This window comes from Triturus cristatus, chromosome 5_1 (genome assembly GCF_964204655.1).
Source record: "Triturus cristatus chromosome 5_1, aTriCri1.1, whole genome shotgun sequence".
Lineage (NCBI taxonomy): Eukaryota > Metazoa > Chordata > Amphibia > Caudata > Salamandridae > Triturus > Triturus cristatus.
This window is the reverse complement of record NC_140587.1, coordinates 224,209,964-224,223,892: the sequence shown is the minus strand read 5'-3', so window position 1 is coordinate 224,223,892 and position 13,929 is coordinate 224,209,964. Positions and strand designations below refer to the sequence as shown.

Sequence of the window (13,929 nt, the reverse complement as noted above, 5' to 3'; positions counted from 1 at the left end):
TTAAGCCAACACCTTTCAAAATTGATACAAACACACATTGCCACCAAAAATAGTAAAAATAAGCTTTTAATTTGCATTAAGTGTAAAGAAGACAAAATGGTCAGGAGGCCCCATGCAATCAGTGTGCTGGTTGTCAAAATAGGGAACCAGTTTACGCTAATGATGAAAATGTGATAGTATTTGTCCCTGTTAAGTTAAAAGTTACACTATGACCATCCTTGCATACATTTGTCAATCTCTTCATGCACTGCTAATACAAATAGACAAATAAATGGCCGCATACCTGCTTTAGCCATTCCCTCATTTTCCTGTTTCATATAACTGGCATGAAGCATGTCATACCAGGCAGCAGAAACACACGAGGGCGGAGCCAGAAGAATGCAGGTTTTAGTGCTCACTGGATGTTTACAAGTGAATATATTCAGGGTGCATGCATCAATAATGTTAAATCTTAGTGGTTTTTAGGTAAAAAGGTTTCCAACATTGTTATTGATACATCTTCTAAATGGTATAAACATATGGAAAAAGATTCCCAATCCCAACTCATTTGCAAATTCCAGGACAATGAGTGAGTATTATGAGGCAGTTTGAAGGCCCATTGGGGTTTAGTCTAATGTCATGAAATGCTCAAGTACATTTATTTTCAAGACAACCCTTACGTAGGAGTAAAGACGAGGTTAGTATACACCAAGGGTGCGTAAATAGATGAGGTCCTTGCCCCCTTCTTTAAATCCTTTCTTTTGGACCCAGAGAAAATATTCTAGCTGGGTTGTACCATCCATTCCACTATCTCCCCTTTCAGTTTCTGTAACCACTACTGAGTCACGTGGTTTCACACCCCTTCATTCTGTCACCGTCCAAGATGTATTTGTCTGTGCTCAAGAATAGTGATCCCAGGTGAAGTATACAGTGCTTGCAGACCCAAAACACAAATGGGAGCCCCTTAAGAATTTACATCCTGTTATTTCTTAATTACCCACACAAGTCTAAGAGGTGACTTCCAGGTTGGGGCTTTTACTGAGTTTGTAATGCATTACTTCATATGTATACTTCCCCACATAAATGGTGTGTTATGGGAGAATTAAAAGCAAATCTACAGCCCACAAATCCATATAGGAGCTGGATAGTCTACGGTAGGCTCTGGTAAGTGTGTTTCTATTTCTTATGCTTTATTGGATTTTAATTTGCATGAATGTTATATATGTAGACATTGCTTATGTCGCTTCTTTACTGTGTGTATTGCGTTGGTTATTTGACAGTGCCTAAACCAATTCATTTGAAGATCCCGTCAACTTCAGGGCTTCCCACACACAAACTCTAGAAGTAATGGTGTCCCCTTTGTTGTGATCACTACCACCTCGATTTGAATGGAATTAGGATCTAACACTCATCTACGCCTTTACCCCTTCAGATCCATGACCCCATTTTACAAGCTTTTCCTTGTGTAAGGCATAAACACAGACAGGTACATTGTAGGATTACAAAAGGGAGTAGGCAAGGTGCTGTACCTTTTCATGTGGACACGCTGAACAATTTACGGTGCTCACTGTTCCAACTTGCTCCTGTCCAGGTGTGGGCGTTGTGGCCAGAGGTGGAGGCTCCGTGACAATTGCCACTTGGCACTGAATACAAAAAACGTTACAATTACCGATTTTGCTCCTTATAATAATCAAAACTTTATTGCATTTTGATGAGAAAAGTACAACATTACTATCACTGAGTTACAGAAACACAAGCATCAGTCAAGATTGAAAACAATGTGGTCCAATGGCACAGCGATGCGGAAATAAATCAAAGCAACTACAACGGTAAAAACTATGAGTGTTATTGCTTGGAAGACTTTAGATGTTGTAAGACTAGAATTCTTCTTTGGCCTAATTGAATAAAGTAAATCTAAGTTAAAACAGTCAACATTTCTGCCTATTATTGTTAGTGACAGATTTGTGCGGTTTAAATTTTATTTTCCAGACTGGCCTAATCTATGGTTGTCAAAAGAAACAGTCTTAGATGTCCTGGATTCACTGACATATCGACTGTATTCCTGTTTTTCAATTCTTTTTTCCATATGTGGTGCCCGGAGTAAAATACACCAGTTTCGGTATTACATGTGTTTGTCTCTTCTGTTTCTTAGTCCAGCCTTCCTGAAAGAATGTGAATTAATTGCTGCTCCATCCCAGACTTCTTGTAGAAGCTACTCTGGGACTCACAGTTGTATATGAAGTGTCCAACTGTTACAGGTGTTTGTTACTAACCACAAAGTTGCAAATAAGTAGGTGTTCACCGTTTTGGCACGGTATTGCTTTGACCCCTGCAGTGACACAAGATAAAACCTATTTGTGCATAAGTTGTACATGTGAGTAAGTTAAACACTGTTAATTCACTGAGTTACTCTAGTTACTGAACTTTTCTTATGTACTATTTATTTACTGTACCGTCTATGTACTGGCATTGAATGTTTGTAAGTCTGAAAATTATCGTTTGGGAATCAGGCACTATGTGCCGTATTTACAATGAAGTAACGCAGCGCGGTCCTGCAAACCATTTGGCTGCGCTGCGTTACTTCCGAAGTAAAGGGATGCGTCATATTTACAACAATATGAAGCATCGTGAGCTGTTCCCTGCGCTGGAGCACAATTGCCTGCCATGCTCCAATGCAGCCACCCTTGCACCATGCCCTGCGTTGCGGGGATTATTGATTTTTTGCAGGAAGGGGCACCCTCCTGCACAAAGATAATCAGGAGAGGTGTTTGCAGGATGCAGCACGCATAGAAAGAGGAAAAAGTGAGGAGAAATAAAGGTATTTCTCCTTGTGGCGCCTCCTTCCGCCTATCCTGGGGGGAGAAGGATTCTAATAAATTCCTAGGTTTACGTAACGTTGTTATTCTACGAATGCGGCAGAATCCATGGGTGTTGCGTGGGGACACCCACAGCAACATCCATGAAACGCCCCTTTCACGCAAAGTACTGCGTGAAACGGGGCCGTATTTACAAGAACACATTTACGTGTCCTTCTAAATATGTAGCACCACACTACGCCACCGGTGCATCACAAAAAGTGACACACCGCCAGCACGAGAGGCTTGTAAATATGCACCTATTAGTTTAAATGTCATTTCAATCAGAGGGTTCAATTTCCAGCATTGAAAGAGTGAATGTCTGTTTACCGGTCACACTTTTAATAGAAATGTATAGCAGTGTTAATAAGATGTGTAATATGAAGTGAATATTTTAAACGCAACTTAATTTCTTCAATTTAGAATAGACAACAGAAAGCCAGTGCATTTTCACAATTAGAAAAATCCCGAAAGAGAACTGTCCTCCATACTAGGTGAGATGCACCAACTAAAGGCGAATAGATACAAGTGGCAAAAAAAGTGCATTGATATTCTCTCTGCAGCTATTTATGTGCTTTGAAATTAAGCATGCAAGTGACCTATAAATGACCTGGAATATTTGCAAATGTATTTTACAATAGTCATTCCAATAACCAGCACACTGGCTCTAATGTTTGCTCTGCAATTATTATCCAATTTTTGACCACCCTGCTCTATTAAAACTGATATAATATTACATGAATTTTTCTTCAATGCATTTTTATGAATTGTGCTTTAATGTGTAAATGTGTTTTTATGATATTTTATATCGAAATAAAGCTTTGTTGATTGATTGATATAATATTGGTGATAATGTTAAAGAAAATTAAACAGTCGGAGGGAAAATAATTTATTTTGAAATCTGCTGCTGCCATTACAACCAATCAGAATATGGGTAGACAGGGCAGACCCGGATACTAAAGGGGAAGCTAGAGTTTGCAGCTGCTTCCCCTGCCTACCCTTATTATGTTCTCAGGTTCAAGTTTTAACATCACCTTTGAAAATGCATTCATTGTGTACAGACTACAACATTTCGCATAAAATACAACCTATGAACCAATGAGTAGTTAGCAATGGTCAAGTGCAAGTGGCTGACTCTTTGAAAGATCAACTAGTTACTTTTTAGTTACCCATTGCTGTATTCATTTACTGATGAGGTGAAACCTTTTGCCAAACCCATGTTGACATGTGTAAAAATGTCAAAACAATAAAGCAGCACTCCCACAAAATGTGTTGGCTTATGCTCTATAATTTGCCTTCTATAGCCACATAATTTAGGGCACAATTTATATCTTGGTGGCATGTATATTCTGTCCCAAAGGCAACAGACTAGGTACATCGCAGAGAAAATGTCCACCTGCCAAGAGAGTGGACCTTAGGTTTAATCATGGTGGAGACCTCTGTGGAGTAAGGGCCGTCAGAGGCAGGCCTCTAATTCCGCCCACCGAATTTAGATGAGTGGAATTAGAGGTACGTTTTGACAGCCATTCACCGCCAAGAAAACCTTAGTGGTAAGGGGCACTAAAAACTGCTCCAGGCTTCCCTCGCCATGGGAGAGGAATCCCATGGCAAGCAGAGCATTTATTTTTTATTTTTCAAAATGAGAAACCCGCTTCAGGAAGGAACCCTGCACCTGTAAACAGCATTGACAAGAACCACCATGACGGCGGTTCCGGCCAATGGTTTAGAAATAACCAATGGCTTGGTGGTCATTTCTGAATTAGGCGGGGCGCAACTTGAAAGAAAGTGCCCCTTTTTTCATGGTCGTCCCCACTTTTTTGGTACAGATGGTTTTGAACTGATGTGCACTGGGTCCCTGCTAACCAGGCCCCAGTATCAGTGCTCTTTCTCTAAAACAAGGTAAAATGGTTTGATTGTCATACAATTAGCACACACTTTGGTACCCCTGTAAGTGGCACCCCTGGTATCTAGGGCATGGACACCAAAGAGGGTCCCTAAGGGCTGCAGCATGTATTACACCACACTAAAGGATCCCCCTCATCCAAAATGCATGCAACCTTCTATTGCAGACTGTGTGTCATGGTGCAAACCACAACATGGCACACTCACTGTGTGCTATGCCAAAGTCACTGCATGGAATATATGTAAGTCACCCCTACAGCACGCCTTGTAGCTCTAAGGCAGGGTGCAGTATATTGCATGTGAGGGCATATCTGCATGAGCAGATATGCCCCTGTCCTGTCTAGTCCAATTACTAGATGGTACAAGTGAACAGGGAAGCCATCTTAAATATATGTACTGGGCACTGGTTATTACCTGTTCTCCAGCTATATGATTGCTTTTATGAAACCTATGGTGTTTGGTATTAAACTTCATGTCTTAATAAACCTGTACTCTTGCCAGTACAAGATGTATTAGGACATGTACCCAGAGAGCAACTTAGAGATGCTCCCTGAAACACCTGCCGCTATCAAGTGTGCTGGCTGAGTAGTGATGTCAAGCCTGCCACCCCAGATATGTTTCTGACCCCCTGCAGGTGAGAGACCACTCTCTCTGAGGACAGAAACAATGCCTGCTCGAGAGGAAGGTGTTTACACCTCCACCAGCAGGATTGCTACTGATTTAGCATACCAAGGCCAAGGGCTTTAAAGCCTCTGCCGCCTTTGATGTGCAACCCTGGCTTTCCCCAGACCTTAGAGATACCACCCCCTGCCAGAGGCCCATTTAGCACCAATGCTAGTAGGTGTGTTGCATGACCAGGCTAGTCGCACCCCTGAGGTGGGCTTCCTGATGTGGTGTATGAAATAAGGATTCTTCAATTTTGTTTTTGGTGCAATTATGAACTCTGGGACAGGGTTATGCCCACCCCCCTCAGGAAGTGGTCATATTAGGTGTGTAGTGACTCCACAGGTCAGTAGCCCATTGGCTACTACCCTTCACTCCCTAAAATGCCCCTAAATTCAGTATTTAGATCGCCTCCTGACACCAGGTACTCAGATTCACCTGCCTAAAGAAGAATGACAAAAAAGAGCCAAAGAATGCAGCAACTGTAGACTAGCTGTGGACTTGGTGCCAACCTGCCTGCTCCTATCTCAACAACTGCAAAGACCGACTTGTGCTGTAGCTGTGTATCTTCCAAAAGCATTGGAGGGCTGCCAGCACTTTGCAAACCAGACAACATCTCCCCTGAAGTGGAGGAGCCACTTCCCTGCAGGCACCGACCGCAATGTCTGGTTCACTAATCTGCTGACCACTGGGTCACCAATGCAGCAGCCGCCCAGGAGGAAATATCCGTGCTCCACAACATCAGATCCTTCTCCCCACCAAGTTTGAAGATGCAAGGATCCCCGGAGCTGCCCTGCTCTAATACCTGTGGTGCCGGACTCCATGCACCAACCAACGCTTGTTCAACATCCAGCCTGGAAACTAACACTGCCAAGACCGACCGACAGACGTGAGACATCAGCACCAGAGAGGCCAATGTTGAGAGTGGCCCTGCTGTCCGGTTTTGTTCCCATCTACAGGTTGACCCAAAAAGTAAGAGCATCTAATGCAAGTGACCCGCTATATAAAACACCTCTGTACCTGAGCCCCACAGTCTGAGTTCGAGCCTATTGACAGTACAAGAGACTTGTCCCCACTTGCAGCATTTTTCTGTTACAGATTTTGTCCATAGAATACAGCTGTAGCGTACGAGGCTACCCTTGCAACCAGCACCTCTGCACCTAGACACATCAGGGTAGGTAGACCAAAACTGCTGGTGGTTCCAAGGGCCTTGGCCCCTACTTAACTTAACTTACTTAACTTAAGTCCAGAAGAACAACCCTGTAACTCGATTGCAAGTACCCCTGTGCAGTGTATGTTTGTTCCATAGGATAACAATGCCGTGTTTGAGGCTCATGCCTCTAGCTCAAAAAGTACTTACCTAGTCTCACAGATCTTGGTGTCTAAATTAATATAAAAATCTATATTATTTTTCTAAATTTGTGTCAGATTTCCTTATTAAGGGCCCGATTCGGATGTCTTTCGGAAGGCCTCCGAATCAGATTTGGCTTTCCCAGATCCGATTCGTAGCCCTTGATTACAACAGAATTGTACACTGGTCCGAATGACCAAGTACGATGCAAAGATGGCGTACGCACCGACCAAATCATTTGCGGGACCCCAACCTGTCCGTACGTCTCGTTCGTAGCTGATTAATGCTGCGCTATGGAGCCGTATTACCACTGAGTGAGTACGATGCACAATTCGGACAGCCGCTTCGCCTCGGTCTAAGCAAGACGAGAAGACTGTCGGCAGCGTACTTCGGGCGGCCGTAGCAGTCCCCCCTTCACTGGGGGCCCTAAGAATCTGTCACGGGGGTGTGCCCATGGGTCCCCCCCCCCCCCGAGCCAGGCATGCACAGTGTGGCGGGGACCATGGGGTGCCCACCACAGGGTGTACTCTGTTCCATCAGAACTTGTGTACGCATCTGTACACAGGCTCCAATAGAGTTCGATGGGAGTACGAGCGAATCGAGTCCGTAAGTATACAGCAGCAGCTCGTTCAGACTCCCGGAGCACGTCTCGGTTGGAAAGCCCTCCGGATCCGAGTCCTAGGCTTTCCTAGCGAGATCGGAATCAGGCCCTAAGTGTGTGTCTCATTTATTGTCTCTTTGTGTGCAACAACTGCCTACCATTCCCCTCTGATAAACCTAAGGCTGCTGGACCACACTACCAAAAATAGAGCACCTTGGGATTGTTAAAGCAAGCTCCTGTACACTAATAAGGGATTCCTGGACTCTCTACATATTACACCTCATTTTGGTACACTATATAGAGAGCCGTCTTCCTATACAACTCCATCAGGGTAACAGAATATTTTACTCTATCTCCCTAATGGAGAAAAAGGCTGCACATCTATAACAGACCCTTAGTCAGCTCTACAACATAATTTGGCCACCCCATGATGTATAATTTCAGTGGCCATGATTTTGATGCAATTGTGATATAATAGACAGGACATCCATCTCATTATTGACAGAGCACCCTGTCTGCCAAACTCTAATTAAACCTCTAGTTTTATGGTAATAGGAAGAATCTTCAGGCACCAATGAAAAGAGTTCACTAGAACTGCCTTCAAAGTTTTGCTGACACATGGACCTTTGACTGATTTTGGACTTCCTCTTAGGTAGTCTTTGAATTGTCAGGCAAGAAAGATGCAGATATTAAAACCAAAGCATAGCTCCTCTGGTGTTGATGTATCTTCTCATACAGATGTTGAGGGTGCAAATGTATTCTGGGTATAGTCTTCTTTCACAAGACAACCAAGAAGAAAACATTTGCGTTTTGTGTCCATGCGCAATCTTTTAAAACAGTAACATCAACATCATTGACAAAGACCTCAAATAATGTGGAGGTACTTACGGGTCCATTTGGGATGTCACAACAGGTTTCCAGTTCTGCATGGCGGGAGTCACAGTAAATAACAATGCGCTGGAGGTCAAACTATAAAGAATGCAGATTTAATGTAGTTAGTATCATGAATCTTGCTATAAGAAACATAAAATGTTGAGTATTAATGCCTACACAATGTTGCCCATATTAGCCCTAAAATATCTGCTATGGATCACAAATACCATGCCCACTCATTTTCAGATGAACAAATGTAAACATATTTTTGTCTTATACAATGTGAACATTCTCAGCTCCTTGACTGAATTATTTTCAAGCTTTTTGAGATCAAAAATGAGAGAAAACATTGGTACGTAAATAAAACATGGTATAAATTGTCTATGATCTAGGACAGAGAAAGCAATCTGTTTGTTGAAGATGGAATGGGCTCCATATATAAGTCCACTACTGAGTCTTAAATCTCAAAAGAACCATGCCTTTGCATGCATAAGCATATGCCTATATCTTGTGGAGAGTTAGGAAGTTTTCCCAGATTTATGATTGTGACAGGCAGGTATGAGGAAACTTTAGGATTTTTATGGCTTACTTGGCATACGTACATATGCATGCATGTGGCATTAGTATAATGAACTTTGAGGAAAGGCAGAGGAGCAGTAGACATATTCAAAGGCAAATATACAGTCAATGTGACATTGGCAAAATTGCAGGGTTCTGAGCAGAACAGGACTGTTATTGTTTTGTGACATGGAGCTCTTTATAGAGGGGAGTTGTTAGCTTATTATTAAACGGAAAAAGAGTAGGAGTGGTCCTGGTGGATATTGGGATGTTGTTCTAGAACCGGGGTACTTAGATAGAGAGGACTGGTTTCTTTATTTTTCCATTTTTGCTCTTTGTCACCAGTCACTAGTTTGACAGTATTCTGGCTGCAAGGGTTACGGGTGTGCTGAGGGGGACCGTAGAGGGTGTGTTAGAGAGTCAGCTGGTCATGGTGACTTTGTAGAAGATGCAGCTGGTTTTGGAGATGATACGGCAAAGGGAGCCAATAGGGTTCTATCAAGGTGCCAGTGATGTTGTCAAATTGCATCAGGCCCTTGATGCTTGATGAGTGATGAGGCATACACTGGAGTGTAGGATACCACAATGAGGGGCCAGTTTGGATTCCAGGAGACAGTAGAACAAGGCATTGCCACCAGCCAGATGCAATACAAAGAAGGATTGAACGCAGTTCCAAAGTTGCATTCTGAGAGGGACAATTCCACTTTTTTAGCAAGAAAGTTTAAATCATGTTGTTGAGTCCGTTTTGGAATAGCTGTTGTTCTTGGCAAACAGAAGGTATTTGGTTTTGGAGAGGTTGAGTGTCAAGTAGATGCTCAACATCTAGTTCAGGAGAAGGTATAGCTGCAGTCTGAGAAGCTGGATGTCTGAATCGGAGGAGACTTTTCAATAGATCTGTGTATTGTTAGTGTATTGGTGATTTTTTATGCTTTTATTGGTGAGTGAAGTCCTAAAGAGGACCATTCATTGGTTATAGAGGATGGAGGGCAATATGAATACCTTTATGGCTCCTCAAGTGATAAGGAGCTACTGGGACATGGAGATGCCAGCGTGAATAAACTGCTATATGTTAGATAGCTAAGATGACAGCCAGTGAAGGCCATTGCAAGCAAATCCCATTAAAGACTTCAAGGTGTGGGTGAGGGTTCAATGGTTGGTAGTGTCAGAGGCAGCTCAAGCGTCTAGCAATGCCAAGACACAAGGATCTTCTTTATCTGTGGTGAGGAGGACATCTATGATTGATAAGGAGGCCTTCTAAGTGCTGCTGTATCATCTAGCGCTGGATAAGTAGTCATAAAGGAGATAGTTGGTGTTGATGAGTGATGGGCCAGTAGTAGTTCAGTTGGTTTTTTGGAGTGAGAGGAATGGGCTGTTTTGAGATCATCTGGAAAGATGGTGTATGTGGGTGAGAGACGTAATGGTGAGGAGTGATGAGAGAGTTTGCCAAGAGAGGGTTTTGATGATGTTGAGGGTAAGGTATCACCTTTATAGGAAGTAGCTTTTAAGGAGGTGTGTAGGTTGGCAAGATCAGCAATTGACATGAGTTCGTAGGCTGATAAATTCAGGATGATACACTTAGGGATGCATGTAAGAGGAGAACAGACTTGGTGTGGTTGATGTGCTTTTGGTTGTTTTAGATTTTTTCACTGAAGAACTAGATGGCATTACACTTTTCTATGAGCTGTGGGAAAGGATTGTCAGGCGGGGGGTTGTTGCAGTACTAGATTGCCTTTAAGAGGTACAGCCTAGGTTGAAACCTTTTTTGATGGTGTTGGAAAAGTATATGGCTTTGGCTGCTGTGATGAATTGCCTACATGATGTCTTGAGAAACGTCAGTAGAAGGTGGTCAGTGGTTTTGTATTTATTCCATATTCTTTGCTGTCTGTGGATGGTATGGTATATTTCTTGTAAGAGAGTGATGAAGGAATGAACTTGTATTGTCCTTTGACACAACCTCCAGGACACACAATATACTTTAGAGATCTTCAGTAGGTTCAAACCCATTGTACTTTCACATTAAAAAAACACAAACCATAGCCAACTTGACACACCGCTGTACTAACCATCCATAACCAAATACAACACCATAAAAAATATTTTATCAAACCGATATGAAAATAATGTCCAGATTAAGAAAGCATCTTAGTACCAGACTAGTAGTGGACGATACCATGCAAATGCACATAGCATAACATCACATATCATCAAATGTATCATGCGTTTAATACAATAGGTACAAACAGCAGACCGTACGCTTACAATATCTCGTAATTTTCTCCACTTACATCAATAGGTATGCTGTCATAAAGACGTTTGCCAATCACAGTTTTTCCCTGGATATCAATGTTCTCTCTTTCTTCAATGGGTACAGTCAAAACCAATTTACAGTCGATGTAGAGGGAGACAGACTTGGCTTGGACACTCAGGGCGATCTTGTGCCAGTTGCGGTCAAACAACTCGCTGACTTTTGCATTGCGAAAGACGGCTCTCACTGCATCCTTAGTCACTCCTACAGCACTGTATTCCAATGCTTTATTTTCTCCATCCAACCTAATGGACACCTAGGTGTGAAACAAGAAGAAACATTAACATGCGCTAAAGGATGATGATTTCTCAATACACAGTCTCACAGCATTATGCTAACACACCAGAGGTTCTTCACAGAAAGTATACTAACAGCATGGGGCTGCCTTTCACAAAGGGGTGGGACATATTCTTTGAAGAATTTAAAAAGGAATTTAAGAGCCACAGTAAAATATGTTGATGCACACACTCCTTGCAGGACATTATCTAATAGTGGATTGCAAGAAAGATGCACAAACTGGTAAATTACAGCAGCTGGTCACAAATCCACTCTTTTCTCTCCAAGAGCGATTAATGGTCACTTGTCCTGGTGACTATGCATTACTCAGCCTCCAAACACTATACGCATGATCCAAAGTTACCATCACACCTCAGATGATACTTAAATGTTTGAATGTGCTGTTCTCATTAGTATGTTTTACAATTTAACTAGTTCCAATGAAATATGACAAGCTCTTCAAATTGCTAATATTTTACTGTTGATCAGAAAGAAAGGAGATTTAGTGCAAGCCAATGCCGCCATTTTTAACTTTGCCTCAAGACTAGGGAAGAGACCGATCGGGGCTCTCTTGCAGATATATCGGGCAAAGAGTGTCACCAAGGTGTCCTATGGCAATGAAATCTGGGGATACATCGCCCATGAGGAATTACAAGTAGCTGAAAATAGGTTTTTGAGACATCTTTCAAGTGTGCCTCAGGGAGCCTCAACTCTAGCTGTACATGAAAAGTTGGGTGTGGCTTACCTTTCCGACCTGCTGGCCTTTCACTCACTTTCCCTGTGTTTAGACATCTGGCTTAGTCAGGGGACAACTCTAAATAAATTGATTTTGAAAGATTGTATGGCCCTCGACCATGACCACCATATTCCCTGGCTAAATTATATCAAGGGATGTTTGTCGAGTTTGGGCAGAGCTGATTTATTTTTTAACTCCGAATCGGTGAACAAGAAGGACATGGGCATGGTAAAGGAATCCTTCTTTAGACAGCGGACCTTAGATAGGGAAGACCGGTAGCTAAGGAAGCTCAGTGTACACAGATTTGTCACCTTGAAAACTGTGCAAACCCCCGGACCATATTTTCTGGGGGTCTTTAAGTGGTTACAGTCGTTTTTTATTGATCAGGTTTCGATCCTTTTTATCTTCTGCTTGCACAGCCACGTGGGTGTAGTAGGGGTCAAAGCTTAATGTCCTGTGGCTGCGACGGTAAGTCTCCACAGGACAAGCTCCTTTTTATAATGTTCTGTAGTTAAAATGAGGCATTTCTTATCCCCATTTTGAAAAAGCTTAAGTTCAGGCAGGTGCACCCTGCTTTTACTTTTGTATTTATGCATATTTCAATCAACCCATCCAAATTAGCTTTCAAGGTTTCAAAAGTATAAATGCAAATTCAATCAAAAGGAAAATGTGAAAAAGCAGACAGGCTCAAAGCAGGCCTTCATATATCTTCTTTGATCACTGAACAAGTGTTATACATGCTTTGTGAATAGCTCTGGACTTCTTTCTTGAAGGGGCAGATCTAAATGTAATTCAAACCATTAATTTTCTATAGGTTTGATGCTATGCCTCTCCTCTTTTAGCAATTTCAGATCATATAATATGTAAGAGGCCTCTGTGCTATAGCTGTGGGTTTAATAAGATGGATGGTCAATTTACCAGCATTGTAATCATTTGTGGATTCAAGTGAAGACTGATGGACCTCAGAATAATATAAATAATATCGTTTTAGAAGTTTGGCTATGTTTCATCGATGCAATGGTTCACACGAAATAAAATGTTTGTAAAATGAAAAGAGGTTGAGCCTTGGAGATCTGCTCCAGAATATGTGTTTTGCTTGGTAATTGGCATCTTCCAATCAAAGCTTTTCAACCAGGGCACATTAGAACAAATTACATTGCAAGAGACCCTTGTTTCAAATGCAAGTGACTACAGGGAGGAAAGTAGTTCCAGTTATCTGAAGCATGTATTCAAAACTGCTGCGGTTATAGGACACAACAATTTAGAAAATCATAGCCAAAGGGAGAACTCAAAGTCCATTCCATACCTGTGGGATTCCGTACTTGTCAATGATCTGCCAGATATACCAGTCTTCTCTCCTGGAAGCTTTCCGGAACCGGAAGGTTGACACAAAGGCGTACTCATCAGGCAAGCCTTGAGGAAAGACGTCCCTGAAGTCAAACATTCAGGTCAAGTCATTAAAGAGGGAGTAGCAAGCTATACACATTCACTGTAAATACTGCTGTGCAAACTCTGTAAAGGGCTCTGATACCTTCTGGTCAAGTTTGCGCCATATAAAACTCAAAAATGAATACATTTAGGATCACAGCTAGCATTTTTCTGATACTCGCCTGTCAGAACTTACTCAAGTTCATATGTTGTAAGCAGTTAGCCAGTGAAACCAACTGGGAACAAGATCTATTTCTTAGAATTAAGAACTTTTAGACAGCTGAGGCGTGTTTGGAAACTTTTTATGTATTCATATAAATGATGGAACAGGCATATTTGAAATTCTATACATCAAAAATAATTACACATTATATATCAGTAGATACAAGAACACAAATCAAT

General features: G+C 42.0%; 1 protein-coding gene across 1 annotated transcript in view; it reads right to left on the bottom strand.

The window, feature by feature from the left end:
* The window catches only part of COL22A1 (collagen type XXII alpha 1 chain), a 1,010,593-nt gene that overhangs the window by 533,815 nt on the left and 462,849 nt on the right, over nt 1–13,929 (bottom strand). Inside the window, exons 6-9 of the mRNA XM_085604869.1 lie at nt 13,406–13,529; nt 11,068–11,343; nt 8,240–8,320; nt 1,509–1,622 (exon numbers count right to left, since the gene is read on the bottom strand). Coding sequence (XP_085460995.1) covers nt 1,509–1,622; nt 8,240–8,320; nt 11,068–11,343; nt 13,406–13,529 — 595 coding nt within the window. The remainder of the gene's footprint in view (nt 1–1,508; nt 1,623–8,239; nt 8,321–11,067; nt 11,344–13,405; nt 13,530–13,929) is intronic.